The sequence below is a fragment of the Littorina saxatilis genome, linkage group LG6 (genome assembly GCF_037325665.1).
Source record: "Littorina saxatilis isolate snail1 linkage group LG6, US_GU_Lsax_2.0, whole genome shotgun sequence".
NCBI classification, from domain to species: domain Eukaryota; kingdom Metazoa; phylum Mollusca; class Gastropoda; order Littorinimorpha; family Littorinidae; genus Littorina; species Littorina saxatilis.
In genome coordinates, this window is record NC_090250.1 from 45,376,317 (window position 1) to 45,393,816 (window position 17,500).

Sequence of the window (17,500 nt, forward strand, 5' to 3'; positions counted from 1 at the left end):
GACCCCTTCTAAAGTGCTGCAGTAGTTACCTTTCCCTCCAAGGACCAAGCTGTTCATCCACTGTAGGGCTGACCGGGGTTCCCCCTTAGCAGAGTGAGTGGCGAATCCTGGCTGATAAATTTCCTTTCATTTTCCATGAATGAAGAATACCAGCTGGGTTCTTTTATTCATGGACCTGTGTTCTGCAACACACACAAATCAGCCACCAACTTGTAAATATATGTAAAAGAAAGCAAGTGGCAATCTGAATAACAGAATACAAAATGATCAATCCACACAATCATACTTCAGCACTGAAAGTCCACAAAATGAAGCACTGCTAGTACATGTACTTCTCATAATTTACTGAAACTTTACTCGTCAAAACAACCATTTGTTTTATCAACTTTACTCGCATGTGGCGAGTAGATTAACATTTCTACTCACCATTTACATGATTTTTACTCGCCATGGCGAGTAATTGAAAATACTCGCCACTTTCAGGCCTGTACTTGTGCATGAGATGTGTTTACCATCCATATGCCCAGACCATGCGCTCTTCTGTTGTGCTCAGAACAGTAAAGAGTTGCTTGCTGGGGTGGTTGTTCATAAGTTAACAGTTCACAAGAGGGCACAAACAAGAGCAAAAACACAGGTGCCTGATTCAAACTCATTCAAATGCAGAACCTTATTTTTGCATGAACAGAGTAAGACATGATTCTTACATAGCTGACCCTACCCCTGGCAGAAAAGTGCTTGAAATTGTCCATGTGGTCTCTATTGATCAGTACATTTGATGCGTATTTGTGATACATATATACTGATATAGAGACAAGTAACAAGTGGACATTTCCTCTGACACCTCTACCATTTGTACACCTGCACAAATCTCCTGCCATAGACTACAAAAGGAAAACATACAAATCAAAACAAACACAAATTTAACCTAATGTTTACCTTTCAGCAGCAGAAAAGGCTGTGTTTTCTGAGGTGTCTCAGAGTAAAGCCACGGTGTTGGAGATCTATGCAAAACTAGGCTGTAGGCAAGGTCCAACATCTTTAGCTGCACACACAAAAAGAAGAAGCAAGAAATCACATGACATAGATGACATTCCTCACTAGTACAAAACCACAACTACACTAGTCAACTACCAATGTAAGAATCATAGTCCTGCAAGATTACCCTCTTAAAAAGTAAGATTGCTTTCATTCAAACACTACCGTGGGACCAAACTCCCCCCCCCCTCCTTTTTTTGAGTTTTTCCTACATGTGTGTTGATGTTTCCATTAATTCCAAGCCCTGAAACTGTGAACTTGAGATCTTTATGTATGCACACAGTCACAGGCTTAATAAGCTATTCAGAAACCAAGCAGAGTCTGCACAACGTCAATTCTGAGAAATAAATCCCCACAACCGGTTTCAAGGCCACACTTCCGACTGAGCTATTGCTTGCCATGCCAACCTCCACCCCCATTTGGAACATGCACAACTAGTATACCCATACACATGTAATAATACTGCTTGCCTTCCTCCCCCACCCTCCAAATCAATAAACACTAAATGTATGCAATCAGTAATCTTTTAGTTAGTAGTTGACTACCATCACTACTCTCTCCACACCCACCCACCCTCTTGCACACCAGCGACACACCCCCATCGCCCAATCATTTCCATGATTCTCTCTGCCATATAGTTATCCTAAACACTAAGATTATGACACATTTGTTTTCCAATTAGGAACATAAAAAATTACTGTAAAAAAAATGTACAATCATGCACTCTCTGAGTCTGACAAGAGAGTGTGAGAAAAGTCAAGAAAGCAAGACATGTGTGACATAACTAAATCTTCTAATCTATTCCTGAGATTTACTCTTGACAGCTTAAAATGGAACCTCATGCACTTACTGTTCTGAATTGTAGAAATTTCTTGTAGTTATAGCAGCAAAGGCAGTTTTATTGGGTACCACCAGGTGTCACTCTGTCATCATCTGATCAAGCATTCAAGCAAATGGTTCAGCACTGAAACAGTAAATAGCAAGATTGTACAGAAAAATACACAAACTTTCTCATTAATTTGTATCTTCAACTTCACATTATTCATAAATAATGATACCTTACTTTGACTAAGTTTGAGTAGGATTAACACCATGCAGAGCCAGAAGTTAACTTGAAATAAAATAACTATACGTTACTCAATACTGCACTCAATGAGTCAATTGTCAGCAAAGGTGATAATCAATGCAAGGTAAAACCAAAGGATGCAACTCAGTCAGCAATTGCAAAAACTACATAATTCTAATCAAGCTGTCAGTTTCATTAGCTATCAGAATTCAAAACATGTTCTTGTTTTTGTTGTTGCTGTTGTTCATGACTACATTAATGTATCTCAGCATTTCTAGTTTCTACACTATAGCCATTAAAAAAACCAAAAGAAGTGTCCCAATGTTTAATGAAGCGCTCTTGCAATTAAGTCACAATTGTTTGCAGTTGCTGAGAAAAGCTAATAGTAATAGTCCTTACAGTAAGTTGAGTAACAAATTATAAACAATTGCTGTTAACACTCATAGTACAAGAGAGCAAACCACTGCAAAACTATAGTCATTTATCAATGTTATGCTTGCCATCCACCCCCGACCCCAAACCTCTCCCATATTTTATGTACATCAGACTAGTATTCTTGTTAGTTCATTTCAGCTGTAACAGTGACAACACGTTTGCACACTACAGACCTGGAAGTGGAAATGTTAACACATGGAGTGCTAAATTTCAGGATACAATCTGTTTGTTTGTTTGCTTAACGCCCAGTCGACCACGAAGGGCCAATCAGGGCGGTGCTGCTTTGACATTTAACGTGCGCCACACACAAGACAGAAGTCGCAGCACAGGCTTCGTGTCTCACCCAGTCACATTATTCTGACACCGGACCAACCAGTCCTAGCACTAACCCCATAATGCCAGACGCCAGGCGGAGCAGCCACTAGATTGCCAATTTTAAAGTCTTAGGTATGACCCGGCCGGGGTTCGAACCCACGACCTCCCGATCACGGGGCGGGCGCCTTACCACAAGGCCAACCGTGCCGGTCATACAATCTGTTTCAAAGTACAAACACTGGCAATCGGAGAGAACAGTGTTACTGTAAGTCTTTACAGTAACATCAAACAGTATCCCCTCTTTTTGGTAGTACAGTGGAACAACACTTTTAATATCCCCTGATTAAAGACTCCCTCCCTTTTAAGACCCTGTTTTCTCAGATTTGTCTGTCCACAACCTCTCTATATTTACTCTCATCTCAAGACTTCTTCCTTTCAAGACCTGATTTTTTCAGATTTGTTTAGGTCCTAACAGGAAGGGGGGGGGGGGGGGGGGGGGGGGGGGTTCGATCGACTTTACTGGTACCGTGAAACCGAAAGTGACCAAGTCATCAAGGGCACGTATATTCCTGCTGCTCTGTTAGCACCGATCATATTTTAGAAACGTTGCACTCTGTCGTCAACACGAATGTAGGAATAAAAATAGTATTACCTTCACCAGCTGTCTCCATGGAGTCGAAAGACCATCGGCCGGTTTGGCTCGCTTGTGCCATTCCTGGATGAAAATTGAAATGACCCTGGCTGCTCCGTTCTTGGCATCAATGGCAGTGCAAAAAAAGCGAATCCCGACTCCCATCCAGGATAAGCTGTACGGCACGGCGGCGTCTCTGCAGATGACCACTACATTTGGACGATTTGGACTGGCAACAAGCAGAAGAAGATACAGATAAGGTGGCGGGAGTGATGTCCCTTCGCTGCAGTGACTAAAAATACAAAACTATCTCAAAATAAAAACACAAGGAACGGATGGGTAGTTAAATTTGTGACAAAAGAAATTAAACGTTCAAATGACTTACCACCCCCCTCTGCTATGTCAGTTGCGAGTATGTCAGTATGTGTTTGTGTTTGTGTGTGTGTGTGTGTGTGTGTGTGTGTGTGTGTGTGTGTGTGTGTGTGTGTGTGTGTGTGTGTGCCCGGCAGTGTGCCCGTCAGTGTGTACGGTACGTGTGTGTGTGTCAGTGTCATTGCCGGTGTGTGTGTTTACGTGTGTGTGTCACAGTGTGTGTGTGCGTGCGTGTGTGTGTGTGTGCCGGTGTGGATGTGTGTGTGTGTATTGTGTGTGTGTGTGTGTGCGTTCGTCAAGTTGTGTGTGTCAGTGTGTGTGTCAGTGTCGATCAGTGTGTGTGTGTTCTAGGCCAGGGGGGATTCCCAAGGTTCCTGGGTTCCGGAAGCCCACCCACCCCCCTTACTGACTCCACAAATGTACCTTTTGCCTTTTTCTTTCTGCGAATGTATGTATTCATTTGCTAATTTGTTCGTTTGTTTGTTCGTTCGTCAGTTTGTTCGTTCGTCAGTTCGTTCGTTCGTTTGTTCGTTCGTTTGTTCGTTCGTTCGTTCGTTCGTTCGTTCGACAGTTCGTCCGACAGTCCTTCAGTACGTCCGTCAGTCCGTCCGTCCGTCGGTCCGTCAGTCAATCCGTTCTTCAAGTTCAGTCCGTATCAATAAATTCCTCTTGTGCAGGGCCCAATACAGGGGAGAGGGGGGGGGGGGGGAATTCCTGTTGGTGGGACAACCCCCCCCCCCCCCCCCACTGACCCAGGCCTAACTGTGGACCTCCTCCAAACGTTTGACAAATGCCCTGAAAATGGGCCAGATTGCACACAATTATTGTTTATTGTTTGCTTGTTTATTTGTTTGTTTGTTTGTTTGTTTGTTTGCTCGTTCGTTCGTTCGTTCGTTCGTTCATTCGTGGGTTGGTTCGTTCGCTCTTTCGTTCCGACCTTCGTTATTTCCTTCGTTTATTCGTTCCTTCGTCCTTTTAGTCCGTCCGTATGTCCGTCCATACGGTCCGTCCGACAGTCTGTCTGTCAGTCCATCAGTCCGTCCGTCAGTCCGTCCGTCCTTCAGTCTGTATCCGAATAGATTCCTCTTGTGCAGAGGGTTGAAGGAATACCCTGCAGGACCGGATCAGGAGGGGTTACCCGTAACGCCACCCCCCCCCCCCCCCCCCGCCGCCCCCCCCCCCCTCCCCCCGTCCCTCCGTCCGTCCATCGATCGGTCCGTCCCTCAATCTGCCCGTCGGTCCGTCCGTCAGTCCGTCCGTCAGTCTGCCCGTCCGTCCGTCCGTTCTGGTTCGTTTCATTGTTTATTTATTTCGCACACATCATTGTCAACTTGTGGATATCCTGAACAAGGCGGTGCGCGAGAATATCTTCTTGTTTGGATAAAATAACATTTTGCTCTGAAACAAACCACACACAAATTCCACTGCTTGAGCATCGTTTCAGTCTAACCGAACTGAGGGTATACCTCATCTTCAGAAGGAGAATAAGCGACAGCATGCTCTTCTACCATATAACATGTCACGTGAGGTCGTTCAGACCGGAGTGGAGGTATATCTCCGAGGGATCAGGGTATACTTTCAACCCGCTGCACAAGAGGAGTTTATTGATACCTTATGTTCGGTCGTACCGGTGTGTAATACCTCCTCTCTCTCTCTCTCTCTCTCTCTCTCTCTCTCTCTCTCTCTCTCTCTCTCTCTCTCTCTCTCTCTCTCTCTCTCTCTCTCTCTCTCTCTCTCTCTCTCTCTCTCTCTCCCTCCCTCCCTCCCTCCCTCCCTCCCTCCACCCCGGTTCGACCGAAGCTAAGTTAAGAATAAATTCCTGTTGGGCAGCGGGATAAAGTATTCCCTCATACCTCGGAGATATACCTTCAGTCGCTCGCAGCGACGTCACGTGACATTTTAGATGGTGGAAAGAATGCTGTCGCTTATCGGCACTGGGTGCAGTGCCTTTGTAGTGCACTTGCACTAGAACGGCACTGGGTCCAGTATCCGCTCCGGCGTCGAAGCATTTTCCACTAAAAAGTGCACAAAATTTGACCTATTTCGTCGCCTATAGGGGACGGAAAGAATGTCATTTCAATGGTGTGATAACATTCTTTCCGTCACGTGACGTCGCTGCGAGCGAGTGAAGGTATCTCTCCGAGGTATGAGGGAATACTTTAACCCGCTGCACAACAGCATTTTATTCTTAACTTAGCTTCGGTCGAACCGAGGTGCAATACCTCCTCTCTCTCTCTCTCTCTCTCTCTCTCTCTCTCTCTCTCTCTCTTTCTCTCTCTCTCTCTCTCTCTCTCTCTCTCTCTCTCTCTCTCTCTCTCTTCCTTTCAGCGTGTGCCTGCCGGTACGCTGTACAGGAAAACCTCGATCATTGCTTGTAACGATAACTGAAGAAATGTAAAAAATCATCTCTTGACAACAGCTTTTATTCATGATATCCAACATTTGTGTCAGGTCTAGAGGCATACCGCACGTGCCAGAACGGGGAACTGGCAGTGAAGAGCACAGTGCGCATGCTGGAGAAATTCCACGTGTTGAATCAGGAAGCTCAGACCATCAATTCGACCACGCCCTTATTCGGTAAGCTACCACTTGAATACAGATCTGAGTATTCGGCATCTGGTTACTGTTTCTTTAAAGGTTTTTTTTGTGGATTCTTTGGTTATTCAGTAAATAGTGACAGTTACTGTGGTAAATGAAGTTGTCCGTGTGGCCTTCTGAAGTCTTGATTAGGACACAGCGTGACAAAGACCGACGTCTTGAAAAGGACACGGCTAGATACAGACTGACGTCTTGAAAAGGACACGGCTAGATACAGACTGACGTCTTGAACAGGACACGGCTAGATACAGAGTGACGTCTTGAAAAGGACACGGCTAGATACAGACTGACGTCTTGAAAAGGACACGGCTAGATACAGACTGATGTCTTGAAAAGGACACGGCTAGATACAGACTGACGTCTTAAAAAGGACACGGCTAGATACAGACTGACGTCTTGAAAAGGACACGGCTAAATACAAACTGACGTCTTGAAAAGGACACGGCTAGATAAAGACTGACGACTTGAAAAGGACACGGTTGGATACAGACTGACGACTTGAAAAGGACACGGCTAGATACAGACTGACGTCTTGAAAAGGACACGGCTAGATAAAGACTGACGTCTTCAAAAGGACACGGCTAGATACAGACTGACGACTTGAAAAGGACACGGCTAGATACAGACTGACGTCTTAAAAATGACACGGCTAGATACAGACTGACGTCTTGAAAAGGACACGGCTAGATACAGACTGATGTCTTAAAAAGGACACGGCTAGATACAGACTGACGACTTGATAAGGACACGGCTAGATACAGACTGACGTCTTGACAAGGCCACGGCTAGATACAGACTGACGTCTTGATAAGGACACGGCCAGATACAGACTGACGTCTTGACAAGGACACGGCTAGATACAGACTGACGTCTTGACAAGGACACGGCTAAGTACAGACTGTCGACTTGAAAATGACACGGCTAGATAAAGACTGACGTCTTGAAAAGGACACGGCTAGATACAGACTGACGTCTTGATAAGGACACGGCAAGATACAGACTGACGTCTTGACAAGGACACGGCTAAGTACAGACTGTCGACTTGAAAATGACACGGCTAGATAAAGACTGACGTCTTGAAAAGGACACGGCTAGATACAGACTGACGACTTGAAAAGGACACGGCTAGATACAGACTGACGTCTTAAAAAGGACACGGCTAGATAAAGACTGACTTCTTGAAAAGGACACGGCTAGATACTGACTGACGTCTTGAAAAGGACACGGCTAGATACTGACTGACGTCTTAAAAAGGACACGGCTAGATAAAGACTGACGTCTTGAAAAGGACACGGCTAGATACTGACTGACGTCTAGATAAGGACACGGCTAGATACTGACTGACGTCTTGAAAAGGACACGACCAGACACAGAATAACGTCTCACAAGCTGTTTGTCTTTCTCCCTGGCAGGGCTGCTTGGTCCAGGCAGAACTCAGGAGGCCATGGCGGTGTCTCGTTTTCTCAGCTCCCTGCCCTCGTCTCAGCGAGTGACCCAGATCTCTGGCTCGGCCACAGGGGCTGACCTTAGTGACAAGAATGTTTACTCCAACTTCTTTAGGGTTATCCCGCCTGACAGCACGCAAGTTCAGGTTAGAGATCTAGAGAGTAAGAGAGAGAGAGAGAGAGAGAGAGAGAGAGAGAGAGAGAGAGAGAGAGAGAGAGAGAGAGAGAGAGAGGGGAGAGAGGGAAGGAGGGACAGAGAGAGAGAGAGAGAGTGAATCAGGACCACGCTCTTTTAACTCGAGAATGGCGGTTATTCAGAGAGAGAGAGAGAGAGAGAGAGAGAGAGAGAGAGAGAGAGAGAGAGAGAGAGAGAGAGAGAGAGAGAGAGAGAGAGAGAGAGTAAATAAGCAAAGAATCAAACGAAGAATAAGGGAAAGAATAAACTTTAAAAAACTCGATCACGAACCTCTTTGCTTAGAAAATAAAAGCTTCCACACATCAACATGAAAACAGCGTATTGTGAAACAGAGTAGATTTTTGTTTGTTACAGGTGCTGTTGAAGCTGCTACAACAGCTGGGTTGGAACTATTTCTCCATCGTCTACGACAATGACGCTTACGGCAGAGAGGCAGCTCAGCAGCTGAGAGATCTGGCCAGTCAGAGAGATTTGTGTGTGCCCAGTTTTGAGTCTCTTCCTCTTGACTACAGGTAATCATTATCATTATTATGCGTGTGTGTGTGTGTGTGTGTGTGTGTTTGTGTGTGTGCGTGTGTGCGTGCGTGCGAGTGTGTGTGTGTGTGTGTGTGTGTGTGTGTGTGTGTGTGTGTGTGTGGCTGTTTTTGTTTTGTTTGTTTCTTTGTTGTTGTTGTTGTTGTTGTTGTTGTTGTTGTTTTTGTTGTTGTCGTCTTTGTTTTTGTTGTTGTCGTCTTTGTTTTTGTTGTTGTGGTTGTTGTTTTTTCTCTCTTTTTTATTTTAATTTTTTAATTGTTTAAAAAAATAGTTTTCACTTCCAGCAATATGTCAGTTTTCGCATGAACATGGTTCTAAATTGTGATACACAATGTTCCTTGCAGGTCAAAAGATTTCGTCTCTGCAGCTGACGTCATCATCGACAGAATCCGAGGCGGGACAAGCAGCATCATCAAAGGCGTTGTGTTCATTGGCAGCGCTACCACTGCACGGGAGTTCATCAGTCGCCTAGCAACCAGAGTCAGCTTTGTTCGCTTTATCTTCTCGGAAGCCGTAGGACTGCACACGTCAGTGGTGTCGCACACGTCGCTCGGGAAAGGGGCCCTGGTGGCATCCCCTCCCTTCCTCCCCCTGCCCGAGTTCAAAACTTTCTGGAATAGTCTGTGGACTAACTGGTAAGAAGAATCTTAAACGAAGTAAGGTTAACCCGTGGGAGGGCATAGCTAGATGAGGCCAGAACTCTGATGAGGTTGAAAGGCGCTTGTCCATTCAATGCCTTTTATATTTTTAGATGCCGGGAGGCTAGTTTCACTTAATTCTTATATAATGCCTTTCTCTCAATGGTCTTCGAGGTAAAGGTTTGTTAAGTTTTAATTCTAGCATTGTAAGATCTAGTAATGCCCTAAGAGGTTATCATTTGAACTTTATTGGTTAGGAGAGAATTGGTTAACTTGCACTTATCTTTACATGAATATCTACAGTATTTCTGACTGCCTGTGTATATTTGCAGGACTGCTTTTAATGCGGAGATGGACAGAAACACCTTTCTGGCTGACTATTACACAACCGCAACATCCTGTGACTTGGCAGATTCCACATGCTGGGCGAACAACAAAGACCGGTTGCCTCTGATAGAAGACAACACCCAATGGCTGTTCGAGTACTATCAGGTCAAGGCCGCAGCAGTCTTTGCCGCCATTTTGAAAAAGCTGCACATGCAGACCTGCGGGCAAGATTCGTCCGGCGTCTGCTTGGAACTGAAAAACAAAATCCGGAACGATCGAGGAAGCATCCGAGACACTGTTCAAACTGTTCATGTCAATCTTCAGTCCGAGTTTTCAAGCGTAAGCTCTGTTTTCAGCGGGCAGACGAACGTTGGTTTCGACCAGCAAGGGGAAGTTACTTCGGGCGGACACAACGGATCACTTTACAACGTCTACAACTACAGAGAGTGTTCTAGTGGTAGCTTTTGCTTTCAGCAGGTAAGATGTCGAATGTGTGGTTCTTTACACCCCCGGTATAGGGGTGTGTATAGGATTCGGTCGATGTGTTTGTTTGTTTGTTTGTGTTCGCATATAGATCTCAAGAATGAACGGACCGATCGTCACCAAACTTGGTGAACAGGTTCTATACATTCCTGAGACGGTCCTTACAAAAATTGGGACCAGTCAAACACATGGTTAGGGAGTTATTGGTGGATTAAGATTCTACAAAGACTTATAGAGGGACATATTAATGGTCAAAGGGAAATAACCTTCTCAGTTGGTGGCAGAGAGAATGGTAAGGACGGGGGTGTTTTTCCTACCTCGGAGGAATTTCTTGTTATTCTATACTTAACTGAGCTTCCGAAAACAGTAAGCTGTGCAAACGCACAATGAGTAGTCATCTGAAACAGTATGCGAACTAACTGATATGATACGATTAAAATGTGGATTTCTTTGGATGCACTTTGAGGAAAATATTCCTTGCGTTCAAATCAAGGCGCTTAAAGGCACAGTGCAGCTCACAGCCTTCGTTTTGCGTTTTTGTTGCAGCTGAGTGCATTTACAGTTCAAAAATCCTCCTATGGTAGTAAAACAAACCCAAAACTACCCAACGACGACATCTGTGAAGCTCGACAGTTTCTTGTTCCCGCGAGTGCACAAATTAACCTAGTTATTACGTGGTGTATCCTTGGCGGATTATGACATTATTCAGTTATTCTGCAGAAAAACCAAAATGCTGGAGAAAAACTGTCTTTTCTGCAGCATTTCTGCATAATGTCATCTTTCGCCGAAGCAGTGTTTTTTTCTGCAGCAAAACATTTTACTGCAGTAAAATTGAAATCAAGAATGCTGCAGTAAAACGGTGCTGTTGTTTTACTGCAGAAAACCTGTTTTTATTTTTTCTGCAGCATTTTGTACTGGCTCTTGGCGAATTATGACATTATTCAGTTATTCTGGAGAAAAACCGAAATGCTGGAGAAAAACTGTCTTTTCTGCAGCATTTCTGCATAATGTCATCTTTCGCCGAAGCAACGGGTTTTTCTGGAGCAAAACATTTTACTGCAGTAAAATTGAAATCAAGAATGCCGCAGTAAAACGGTGCTGTTGTTTTACTGCAGAAAACCTGTTTACAATTTTTCTGCAGAATGTTGTACTTGCTCATTATAATGTTGGAGCACGCGAGCCCCCCTCTGTCGACAGATGGACTCATCCAGAATTACCAATAGTTGTGCGTGACTGACACGAAGGTATTTTGTCTGTCGGAACAAACTATTATACTATCCCAGGGGGCGACGAATACAAACGCTACTTTACAAGGTCGTTCGTTTTTCTCAAAAAAAACCTGTGACAGACAATTCTGCAGTAAAACAACATCACCGTTTTACTGCAGCATTCTTGATTTCAATTTTACTGCAGTAAAACTGTTTTACTGCAAAAAAAAACGTTGCTCTCGCGAAAGATGACATTATGCAGAAATGCTGCAGAAAAGACAGTTTTTCTCCAGTATTTCGGTTTTTCTCCAGAATAACTGAATAATGTCATAATCCGCCAAGAGCCAGTACAAAATGCTGCAGAAAAAGTGTAAACAGGTTTTCTGCAGTAAAACAACAGCACCGTTTTACTGCAGCATTCTTGATTTCAATTTTACTGCAGTAAAATGTTTTGCTCCAGAAAAACCCGTTGCTTCGGCGAAAGATGACATTATGCAGAAATGCTGCAGAAAAGACAGTTTTTCTCCAGCATTTCTGTTTTTCTGCAGAATAACTGAATAATGGCAAAATGCTGAAGAAAAAGTGTAAACTGTTTTTCTCCAGTAAAACAACATCTCCGTTTTACTGCAGCATTCTTGATTTCAATTTTACTGCAGTAAAACTGTTTTACTGCAGAAAAAAACGTTGCTCTCGCGAAAGATGACATTATGCAGAAATGCTGCAGAAAAGAACGTTTTTTCCCCAGCATTTCTGTTTTTCTGCAGAATAACTGAATAAAGTCATCATCCGCCAAGGATAGTGGTGTTTGGTCGGAGTTCATTCAACTGAGTGATTCCGGCCTCCATTTTGTTTTACACAAACTCATGATGACGTCTGACATAGTTTGCTTGTGACTGTCTTTTTGTGCATGATGTGGTGATCTACCTGATCTAAATTTAGATCCAAAAATAGGTCAAGACCAGCCGGGTCCGAGTACGAAATTAATTCGTTAAAAAATCGCAGTTCTTGACTCTTTGGGTGCAAGTCAATGAAACTTGGTAGTTCTTCTAACGGATAGCTGCCTGAGGTATGGCTAAAAGCCTCAGGGGCTCCGTGCACCTGGATTTGACAAGTTCAGTACCTTTAAAAACATGGTGTCAATTACCTCCCCGTCCGTATAACAGGAAGGTGGAGTACAAGGTGCTGTGGATTAACCTCATTCAACCACTTCAGTTGCTATCACAACAGATACGCTCACAGCTCACCGGCAGCGAAAAAGCATAAATGATAGAATTTCTTTGACGAGACCCGCCTTTTAGTGACTCCCTCAGGATAAAAATACTCAAAATAAGTCATCTGATTACAATTTGTCAATTTCTCGACTGCTGCACCTACAGAAAACCGATACTGCCGAAACACGCATGTTATACCTCAATTTTAACTGTTAACTAAAAGTTTGAACTAGAGTGGACATTATTGCAGTGAGTAAGTTGACCTGGTAAGCTCGCCAAACAGAATATTTAGACAAATATCCTTTGATGATGCGTAAGAAAGGTAAAATCCTCCGCCCGCACCGCCGACCTTCATTTGCATGCATATTTTGTGCGCAGGTGGGGATGTACACGGTGAATGGACAACTCCAGCTGGACACAAACAAAAGTCAAGGTTATGACGATAGTGGCACCACCCTGCCCAAGGCTCAATGCACGGACAACGACTGTCTGGAGTGTCTTCCTAACGATATACCAGGAGAAATCGTCTTTGTGCCAGGTAACCGGAAATCTTTCAATATTTTGCCAAGAACAATATTGATAATTCCAAGGGAAAAATTCAACTTTTCAGTTCCACCGGTAGTGGTTGTGATTGCATAGGACAGTGTGGCGTCTGTGTTGAATAACCCTGTTGTCGTGCTTAAAATTGTGATTAGTTTGTCAAACAGAAAGTTCGATAACAAATATGGAGACTCTTTCTCTGTCTGTTTTTTTGTTTTGTACGTGTGTGTGTGTGTCTGTCTGTCCGTCTGTCCGTCTGTCCGTCTGTCCATCTGTCTGTCTCTGTCTGTCTGTCGCTCTCTCTCTCTCTCTCTCTCTCTCTCTCTCTCTCTCTCTCTCTCTCTCTCTCTCTCTCTCTCTCTCTCTCTTTCTCTTAGCCAGTCTTCACAGAAGAGCAGTTAAGCTTATTATGCTAATGTGACAGGGGAGGCTACCGCTCCTTTCACAGCAGACTCTGCACCCGAGTTGTTGGCCTTTAAAAGTCAACACCGGTGTATTGTAGAATTCTGTTTGTGATGGGGTCTGGTGGTTTCCGATTGTCTGTATTTTCATGGAAACCTTCGGGTTTGCATAACAGTTTTTATAGGGCTAAGAAATTAGCCCTAACATTTTCAATCCTGTTTGATTGCACTTCGCTTCCCGAGGTGATCGTAGCGTTTCGGCACTCGGTTACATCTGGCGCTTGCGAGCAGGATGGGACTCGGCATGATATGTTCAGGTAATGGCATAATATGACCACTGAACATTTTCGTGCTGTTCCCATTCTGCGAACTTGGGATGGACAGTGGTCCCCCGGTTCGGAACTTCGGGACGAAGTTCATTTCAAACGGGGGGCGATTGTGACAGGGGAGGCTACCGCTCCTTTCACAGCAGACTCTGCACCCGAGTTGTTGGCCTTTAAGTCAACACCCGTGGATTGTAGAATTCTGTTTGTGATGGGGTCTGGTGGTTTCCGATTGTCTGTATGTTCATGGAAACCTTCGGGTTTGCATAACAGTTTTTATAGGGCTAAGAAATTAGCCCTAACATTTTCAATCCTGTTTGATTGCACTTCGCTTCCCGAGGTGATCGTAGTGTTTCGGCACTCGGTTACACTAAAAAATCACACTCCTTCAGAATCTGATTTTAAAAATTTGCAAGTATTACCATTTCAAAAAAGATTAATGTATAATAAAGGTGTTATAATGCATAAAGTGATGTCAGGATATGCACCGGAGACATTACGTGATAATTTTATTTTGAACTATAACAGACTAAAAATCATAACACCGACTCCACGTATTGACCTTTTCAAATCAAGCCTTCTTTATTCAGGTGCGGTCCTATGGAACTCACTGCCTATTTTTCTTAAGCATAAAACAAACACAGACAGCTTCAAAAAAAATTATATGTCGCACATAATGCAACTAAACATGTGCTGAATGGTTCATCAATTCATTTAAAATGTATGTGCATGTTAAACAAAGTTATAATAATATGCAGATCGAAATTAAGTTATGTTAAAAATTGACACTTTTTATCATTGGAAATTGTACTTAAAATGCAGTATGACAATTTATTTTAAAATTTGTATCTGTATATACAGTTATAATGTATTAAGTTTGATGTGATAGTTCTTTAATTATATTGTTTTCTGTTCTTGTTGACCCTATATTAGGGCGAGGGCTGGATGTAAAAAAGCAATATTCTTGCTTATCTATTACCCTCGATAATAAAGATTTTGTCTTGTCTTGTCTTGTCTCTCTGTCCCTCTGTCTCTCTCTCTCTCTCTCTCTCTCTCTCTCTCTCTCTCTCTCTCTCTCTCTCTCTCTCTCTCTCTCTCTCTCTCTCTCTCTCTTCATTATTTTGTTGTCTTGCTTACTGGATAATTAGCTGATTCAGTATCAATAAGTATATTGTTTAATTAAACAAACAAACAAACAAAAAACGCCCCAAAACGCTACTTGAGCTTAAATATGAGTAGCTCTCCTACTACATGGCCAACAAAACAGGGTCTCCGTGTTGGGCACCTGAACATTAACCATGCTATAAATAAAATCAATGATATTTCTACAATGCTGTTAAATACTGGAACAAGTTTTCACATTTTTGGGATCACAGAATCAAGATTAACACCTCAGATTTCGGATTCTGACGTTGTTATTCCAGGTTACAGTACGTTACGCAGAGACCCTCAGCAAAGTAGAGAAACTGGTATACTTTTGTACATAAGTGAATCAATTAGTTATACACGAATAATACACCTTGAGAACTTCGTGGAATCTGTGTGGATTGAAGTTAAGTTGAGAGGAGCACCTCCACTCCTCATAGGATTTTGTTATAGAAATCCCGCAGAGCGAGCAAACTGGTCAGATAACTTTACACAGATGTTAGATGCAGTTCTGCTCGAGTCAAAGGAAACAATTCTGTTGGGAGACTTTAATGTTGATTTGCTTAAACAAAACAAGCAGTGGGTTGATATGATTAACCTCTATAATCTTAAACAAATAGTCAACACTCCCACTAGAGTCACATCATCCAGCAGTACTCTGATAGATCATATCTATGTTACTGATCACCATAATATTGTCGAATGTTGTGTTCCAGCCAATGGTTGCAGCGATCATTTTCCTGTCTGTTTAACATGGTCAAGAAAGGGTGTCAAAATTCCTAAAGTTGGTCACAAGACAATAAAATACCGCTCTTTTTCTAAATTTAACGAAGACACCTTTCTACATGAACTTTGGAATTCCCCACTATCTGATACTTACAATTTTACGGATCCGGACGAAGCCCTAACACATTGGCTTAGTGCCTTCAATGACATATACGATAAACATGCTCCGTGGAGAATAAAGAGAGTTAGGCACATTGTAAAACCTAAATGGTTTGATAATGATTTACAACATGCCATTGACCATCGCGATTTTTTAAAGTCGGTTGGCAAGGAAGAGGAATACAGAGAACAGAGAAATAAGGTAAATTCACTTAAACGAACAAAAAAGATAAAATATTTTCGTGACCTAGCATCAAGTTCAAAGCAAAACTCAAAGAATATATGGAAGGCAATAAATGAACTTACGAATAAAAAGGCTGCCAGTCATCCGAGTTGTATCAAGGACATATCTCCCGATGATTTAAACACACATTTTTCCAAAATTGCTGAAAATGTGATTAAAAATGACAAGTCCAAATTAAATGATTTGAAAGTTTTAGAAGAATTTTGCAAATCAAAACAAATTTCATGTCAAGCAAAAATTCCCCTTCTTACAGTACCTGAAGTTTTTCACGCACTTACACACCTCAAGCAAACAGGCACCCGGGGGCTCGATGGGCTTGATGGTAGGATTCTTAAATTGTCAGCCCCCGTAATTTCTGAAACACTTACCTACATTTACAATCTCTGTTTAGAAAAAAAATATTTTCCAGTCGCCCTGAAACAGGCTAAAGTCATTCCTCTGTTTAAATCAGGTGACAAAAGAGACCCCTCAAATTATAGGCCAATTTCCATTTTGTCTGTGTTATCAAAACCACTGGAAAAGCATATCAACAAACACATCCTAACACATTTCAACCAAAACAACTTATTCCATCCTAAACAATCAGGATTTAGAGCTAAGCATTCCTGCCACACTGCCTTAATCTCTCTTGTTGATCAGTGGTTGGACAAAATAAACGATAATGAATTCTGTGGTGCCATTTTCGTAGACTTTGCAAAAGCCTTTGATGTAATTGATCACACATTATTGCTTAGAAAATTCGGTTTGTATGGCGTCGGATATGATACTATCAATCTTGTTAGTTCATTCCTCTCTGACAGACAACAGACAGTTCTTACAAACACTAGAGCATCGAGCATGCAAGCTGTAGATTACGGTGTACCACAAGGATCGGTATTAGGACCTCTGCTCTTCTCAATATATGTTAATGACCTCCCCCTTTATATTCAACATTTATGTGAACTTTTTGCAGATGATACCACAATTCACTCCAGTAACAAAAATTTAACTCGCTTATCAGAATCCCTCCAAGGAAGTCTAAACCAGCTGACAGAATGGACTGACCTAAATCACATGTCTCTTAACCCAAAGAAAACCAAATATATGATAATTACAACTAGACAAAAACGACAGAATTTTACCTCAACTGGTCCCGATTTAATGATTGACGGCAATATAGTGGAAAAAGTCGACCATCACAAAGTTCTAGGTGTCCACATCGATAACAACCTGTCTTGGTCAACTCACATTGAACAACTTAGTAAATTAGTGTCAAAGAAAGTGTACCTCTTATCTAGAATTAAACACTTCCTTAATTGTCAAGCCAGGAAGTTATTTTTCACTGCTCATATTCAGTCTCTTATTGATTACGCATCCACTCTATGGGACTCTGCAAGTGATAATTCCCTAAAGCTACTCAGCAGATTACACAAAAGAGCGCTAAAAGTAGTATTACTCAAACAGACTACTCTCACCGACTCAGACTAC

General features: G+C 42.7%; 1 protein-coding gene and 1 long non-coding RNA gene across 3 annotated transcripts in view; one reads left to right on the forward strand and one right to left on the reverse strand.

Moving 5' to 3' along the window:
* Positions 1–32: 32 nt before the first annotated feature.
* Positions 33–4,555, reverse strand: LOC138969342 (uncharacterized). The gene is made up of 4 exons (XR_011456427.1): positions 3,504–4,555; positions 1,886–1,999; positions 937–1,042; positions 33–182 (listed from the first exon to the last, which is right to left on the reverse strand). It is a non-coding gene; the product is annotated as an uncharacterized lncRNA (long non-coding RNA).
* A 1,750-nt stretch (positions 4,556–6,305) lies between these two features.
* LOC138969344 (uncharacterized) overlaps positions 6,306–17,500 on the forward strand; it is a gene marked incomplete at its 5' end in the record, with an annotated part of 37,536 nt that continues 26,341 nt past the window's right edge. For both annotated transcript variants that reach the window (XM_070342118.1, XM_070342119.1), the window contains 6 exon segments: positions 6,306–6,431; positions 7,865–8,043; positions 8,448–8,605; positions 8,972–9,262; positions 9,598–10,069; positions 12,873–13,032. In XM_070342118.1, coding sequence (XP_070198219.1) covers positions 6,306–6,431; positions 7,865–8,043; positions 8,448–8,605; positions 8,972–9,262; positions 9,598–10,069; positions 12,873–13,032 — 1,386 coding nt within the window.